The sequence below is a fragment of the Carassius carassius genome, chromosome 9 (assembly GCF_963082965.1).
Source record: "Carassius carassius chromosome 9, fCarCar2.1, whole genome shotgun sequence".
Taxonomy (NCBI): domain Eukaryota; kingdom Metazoa; phylum Chordata; class Actinopteri; order Cypriniformes; family Cyprinidae; genus Carassius; species Carassius carassius.
This window is the reverse complement of record NC_081763.1, coordinates 26,953,102-26,959,101: the sequence shown is the minus strand read 5'-3', so window position 1 is coordinate 26,959,101 and position 6,000 is coordinate 26,953,102. Positions and strand designations below refer to the sequence as shown.

The 6,000-nt window shown below is 46.2% G+C and overlaps 1 protein-coding gene across 1 annotated transcript in view; it reads right to left on the bottom strand.

The window, feature by feature from the left end:
• Nucleotides 1-255: 255 nt before the first annotated feature.
• Nucleotides 256-6,000, bottom strand: part of LOC132149451 (neurogenic locus notch homolog protein 2-like) — a 31,408-nt gene continuing 25,663 nt past the window's right edge. Inside the window, exons 22-33 of the mRNA XM_059558697.1 lie at nucleotides 5,563-5,817; nucleotides 5,358-5,470; nucleotides 4,812-5,239; nucleotides 4,401-4,727; nucleotides 4,071-4,219; nucleotides 3,759-3,981; nucleotides 3,562-3,652; nucleotides 3,309-3,477; nucleotides 2,517-2,821; nucleotides 2,277-2,424; nucleotides 2,096-2,193; nucleotides 256-2,013 (exon numbers count right to left, since the gene is read on the bottom strand). Of these exons, the coding sequence (XP_059414680.1) occupies nucleotides 523-2,013; nucleotides 2,096-2,193; nucleotides 2,277-2,424; nucleotides 2,517-2,821; nucleotides 3,309-3,477; nucleotides 3,562-3,652; nucleotides 3,759-3,981; nucleotides 4,071-4,219; nucleotides 4,401-4,727; nucleotides 4,812-5,239; nucleotides 5,358-5,470; nucleotides 5,563-5,817 (3,797 nt within the window). The 3' untranslated portion in view covers nucleotides 256-522. The remainder of the gene's footprint in view (nucleotides 2,014-2,095; nucleotides 2,194-2,276; nucleotides 2,425-2,516; nucleotides 2,822-3,308; nucleotides 3,478-3,561; nucleotides 3,653-3,758; nucleotides 3,982-4,070; nucleotides 4,220-4,400; nucleotides 4,728-4,811; nucleotides 5,240-5,357; nucleotides 5,471-5,562; nucleotides 5,818-6,000) is intronic.

The following is a 6,000-nucleotide window of genomic DNA, read 5'->3' as shown; positions in this document are numbered from 1 at the left end:
AAGTCCCACATAATATATTGGGAGAAGTAAGGCAGTTGTTATGGGGGTTACTAAAAGCAACAGAAACAGAAACAGAAACAGAAAGAGGGTGAAAACACCCACAAGGCAGTTTGGAAAACATAAGACAATAAATAAAAAGAAAGAATTTTCCTTCAACATTTCACTTTTCTCTCAATCAATTTTTTTTTATAAAAAGTTTGTTAGTTTCAGGAATGTTCCCAAGTCTTTGAAATGAAAGACATGGTATTCTTCATATACTTTTTTTTTTATAATTAAAGTCCATCTGTGACAGAACGTCTTACTTCATTAAATTGTCTTTTCTTTTTAAGACAACAGAAATTTCCCTTTAACTTTCTTTCTGCAAACATCAGCAGACAGTCTTTTTGATGCAAAACAGTCAATCCTAATCCAAATAAAATCTTGGAAATGGGCTGACGGGTAAGTAAAAAAAATAAGTCCTAGTTTGATGCTTGACAACTCTACTCTCTTAAAGTCACAAACATTATAGGTAGTTTGAGTTGCTCAAGCAAACACCTGCATCTTCCCATTGGACTCCTGGACATGTGAAATCTGGGTCTGGGTAGGAACTGTGACGGCTGGGCTGGGGGTGGAGTCAGACCAATCTGACACACAGTGAGGAGAGGGACTGGACCAGGGCTCTGGAGACTCTGGAGAAGGGGTCAGGTAAGGATGTTCACTGGGCACATGCAGGTAATGCTTGGGTGTCGCATCCATGGCAGAGCTGCAGCTGTGCTGGGAGGGCGGTGTGGGGTAATCCTCCGGCCCTGTGGTGCTAACGCTCACCTGTGCCGGGTGTGCCTGAGATGGCATAGCCTGTGCTTGTGAAGCCTGAGGAGCTGCTGAGGCTTGCGGTGGCTGAGTCTGTGGCTGCTGTGGCTGGTAGAAAGCTGGAGGAGGCTGTGTCTGTTGTGGGGTCGGGGGAGTGGAGGAGCCCATGCGGGTAAGGCTGGGGTTGGTGAGGGCGTGGGTGTGAATTTGCTGCTGCTGCTGCTCTGCAATGGGTGGCAGTTTGGCTGGGCTAATAGAGGGTGTGTTGGAGACGGGTGTTGGCTGCAGGATGGACTGCTGGGCATTACGGAACATCTGTTGCTGGTGCATGAGCATGCTGCTTTGCTGCAGGGTCGGTGTCTGAGGGAGCATGCCAGCTTGGCTACTTACTGGATGCATAATGTTGACCATGGTCTGACTGCATTGAGAAGAGGGGGGCATGCGGTTGTGCCAGTCAAATGGCACGCTTACTGGACTTACTATACCCATGTTGAGGCTCATCTGGCCGGCATTCAGCACGCAGTTGTGGGGGCCTTGGTTGACGCCGCCCCCTTGCATGGCCACACGACCGTGCATTGAGAGCCCACCATCACTCAGGTCGCTCAGCTGAGCTAGGGAGACTGCAAAAGGGCTGGTGCCATTCAAAATACTGCTGTGCACCATTGGAGTGGTAGGGACAGACATGGAGGAGTGGAAAAGGCCAGGAGAGGGCATGGCAGCCGGTGAGGTTGGATTGGTGATGTAGCCGGCATTGCTGGCACCTCCGCGTGGCGAATCCAGCGAGTCGACAGGGGAGAGCGTGACGGAACTCTCCAACAAAGCACTCTGCATGTCTAGCGTCAGCCGTTTGTTACGTGCTTTGGCTGATTCTTTCAGGTTGGTAGTGTGTTGTCCACCTATGCCTTTAGCCCCTGGGCGACGGTTCTTCTTACACTGCGGGGTGCTTTTCAGCCCTTGGAGGAAGTTGCTGGGAGGACACATGAGTGGTGAGAGGGTGTGGCTACCGGATAGGTGGTGACCTGCCCCTACATGTCCCTGCGGACTTCTTACAGTGTTATATTCATCCAATAGCTGTACAATATCATGGTGCATGCGCTCCTGGGCGATATCTCGAGGAAGCCTGTCCATGTGATCTGTTATCTCCCTGTTAGCAAAGTGAGCCAACAACACCTTTACAGCCTCACAGCTACCTTCCCTGGCAGCCAAGAATAGTGGAGTTTCCTCCTTAAAGATAGTAGATAGATGTAAAAGTTAACAACATGACTGAGATAGTTATATATGAATATTAAAGGAAAAAATTGCATACCTTAAGGTCCTGCATATCTTTATTGGCACCGTTCTTCAACAAGGCAATTGTAGCTTCAACATTGTTGACTGCTGCTGCCCAGTGCAAAGCTGACTTTCCTGTTGGAGAGCGAATGGAACCATCAGAAACAAAGCAACCTCATATCAGGAGCAGCAACTTTTTTCTTTTCTTTTGCATTTACCGATTTCATCAACAGCATTGACATCAGCATGACAGGTGATCAACTCTTCCACCATGCCTTCTACTGCCAGACGGGCTGCAAGGATCAGAGCAGTGGAGCCATCATACATGCGTGCATCCAGGTCTGTGGCACGGTTCCTGATCAGAATCTGCAGAAGCAAGAACATGGGATACATCAACACTGACATTGTTTCAATAGTCCATATCTACTTATACTTTATACAGCATTTGGTGACTTTACCTGGAATACCCCCTGGGCATCAGCTGCTACAGCTGCATGCAAAGGTGTACGGCCTGTGTTATCCTGTGCGTTTGCATCAGCCCCAGCATCCAGGAGCCGTTTAGCTGCGTCAGCTCGGGCATAACGTGCTGCCAGATGCAGAGCGGTCTCTCCAGTGCGGTCGGTCTGAGCTGCAAGCGATGCTCCCTGGTAAATAAGGTCAGATATGATGTTGGCGGAGGATTCTTCTGAATCATCATCTTCGGTCACCTCTGGCTCCAGCCCACCTCCACAGAAGGATGCCAGCATCAGGGGTGTGAAGCCATCTAAGTAAAATAAAAGTTTGTAAATGTTTTGAATACATATGCTATTATTGTATCTAAACTTTATCTTTGCAGGGCAACTGATAAGGCGGGACAACGGGGCCTAACCAAGGAGTACGGGTGTGTTCACACTTGTCATGTTTTGCAATGAACTCTGGTGTGATTGATCTGTTAATACAGTTCATTTAGGTAAGTGTGAACACTTCCCTCCGAACCCTGGTGCATAACAAACAAGTGGACGAGACACTTCCAAACGAACTCTGGTGTGGTTCAAATGAAATAACCAATCAGGGCCAATCAGGTTGTGAACATATCACTATGCCTTTAGGTTCAGTATCTTTAGGTTCACTGTCAAAAATGCCAATGGGAATGCTAAGTGGACCAGGACCAAATGTATAGTTTTCTTTTTTTGGTCTGGACTAAACAAATCAAGAGAACCGAACTACAAGTGTGAATGTACCCTAAGAGTAAAAAGCCAAAAATATCATACCAGGGCCTCGGACATTGACATCCATGCAATCACTGTCAAACTCTCCTTGTGGAGGAGTGAGAGCCATGGAAGGAGGCATACGGATATCTGCCGCTGCCAAGTGGTGCTGTGTCCATTGTCTGCTGTCAACTGCGTCCTCACCATCAGACAGAATACTGGGCTCTTCCACCTGTACAAAAACAGCCAACATTAGTAAGATATACAACTGTCATTGACAAATACATCGTAAGATAAATGATAAATGGTCACTCACCTTAAGCCGTTTTGCCTCTGGGCAGTCTGTGTCTATCCACTGGTCACTGTGATCTGCCAGTAGAGACTCTTTCGCTGTCTTTGGCATGTGTCTGCAAAGAGTCATGAATGCTAATTAGTCCCTTTGAAAGGGATATTTTGATGAACTATACTGATAGTAGTTATATAAAAAGAACTTATAATGCATGAAACACTTACTTCATGCCCAGGGAATCTTGTCCCACAGGTTCTCTGCGGTTCTTGTTACTGCTTGTTTCCTTCTTCAGGAAGAAGCCCTCAGGGAACCAGAGTGTGCTGTGTTCACGTTTGCGGCGGGCAATCAACATGCCCACCATCAAGATTACCAACAAGAAGAGAGAAGCTACTCCTACTAATAGTAGCCTAGCCCAGCCAGGAATCTCAGGATCTTCAATTATTTCACCTGAAAGAACTTGATTAGTATGATTATAAAATCCAACTGTACCAATGGGACCTTTGTAAGAAAGCAATTAAGTCTGTGTGGATACTTACTGCGCACTTCCTTCAGGGGGTATGGGAAATTTAACATCTCCTGAGCAGACAAAGCACCCAGGTATTCAGCAGCGCTGTTAGCACTGCGGAAGCAGTCATCTGAACCCTGTGAGCAGAGCCTGTTGTCTATTTCCAAGTATACAACGGACCTGCAGAGGAGCCAAAGCGTTTTCAATAAGGCACATTCACAATTGTAAAATTTTGGTTATATTTTGCTGGCAAATGTTTGGTATTGTCAATTTTGTAGCAATGCATGAAGCAAAATTTTGCAATACAAAGGTAAAAATGTAAATAAAATTTGCCCTGATTACTTCAGTAAACCCAACTTACCCAATGACCTCCTGCTGAGGTTGAAGCTCCCGTTTAATGCGTGGCTCACGGCCTGTATAGGGTTTGATCATGTATTCCCCATTCTGATCTAAACGGAAACGCAGTGAGGTGTGCAGGATTGCACTTAGTTTCTGCAGGAAAGCAGTTTGTGTCCTTAGCAGCTCCTCAGGAGGCAGCAGAACTACAATAACCAGCACGTCTTCTGCAAGGTCTTCTGGAATCTTCTCTGCACAATCCAGTCCATCCCAGCCACACTCTTCATTATTGCAGCCTTGATCGCAGTGCCCATCTGCGTAATGGTTGGTACAGTATGCCTCATAGATAGGGCTGAGCAAAAAAAGAGAATGTGTTAGAGAAAGGCCATCATACACAGTCCTATGAAGCATGATTAAAGCTTAGTATAAGACTTACTTGCAGACTTTCTCTTTGTTCTTACAGTCAAAGTTATCATAAAGGCACTCTGCATTGTTGCAGAACTCATCACACTGACTGTTGTTGAAGAGCTGCCAGCAGCGAGGGTCTGTGCAGTATGCCCAGGGGTTTGTAGCCAGAGAGCAGTCACCTCCATCCCAGCGGCAGGCAAACGAATTACATTCTTTATCACACACACCGTCATTGGCCTTGCCATGACATTCAGCAATAGGGCAATGGGGCAAAGCCCTTGTTTCCTGTTCACATCGGTTGCCCTTCCAGCCACTGATGCACTGGCAGTGGAAAAAAGGGAAGCTGGTCTCCTCTGTACACAAGCCTCCATTGCGGCAAGGTTTGGAGGAGCAGCCATTGTAACAAGGCAGCCCTTTGCAGTTCACGCTCCTCTCACAGTTAGCACCTGCGTACCCCTGAGAAAGAGACAAGGAGGAGTTAAGTAGTTGCTTTTGAAGTTTAACAGTACAGTAAAGATAGAAACAAGAAGATCATAATGCTATAGTTTATATCATATTAGGCCTGTATACTCACAAGCTGACAGGTGCAAGTGTATCCCAGTGGTGAGCTGCTGGACAAGGAGCATACTCCTTCGTTCTTACAGGGCTGAGATTCGCACACACTAAATCTATTCTGACACCCTCGTCCTGAAGACACAATGAAGTGAGTATTTAGAGACACATTACAGTGTTGTTTATGTAAATCAAAGACACATTTTCAGTTTTCAGACATCCCTCACCTGTGAATCCGGGTTTGCACATGCACTGGTAATCATTTGGCAACTGTATGCAATCCAAGCTGTTGGAGGTTTTGCAGGGGTTAGAAAGACACTCGTTGATGTCTCCCTCACAGCGTTCTCCAGTGAAGCCGGGAGGGCAGTTACACCTGTACCCTCCAACCCTGTCCACACAAGTGCCATTGTTTTGACACTTGGGCATGCCCCGAGGCCATGAGGGAGTTGCACAGTCATCCTCATTTATCTCACAGAGGACCCCTAAAGAGGTCATAATAAAAACATTACAGTGACCTTATTCCAACCTATGGTTAGGAGTCAGTAAGATTTTTTTCTTGAAACAAATGAATACTTTCAGCAGGGATGCATTAAATTGACCAAAATGACAGTAATGTATGTTACAAAAAATTATATTTTAAATGATGCTCTTTTTGTTCTATTCTT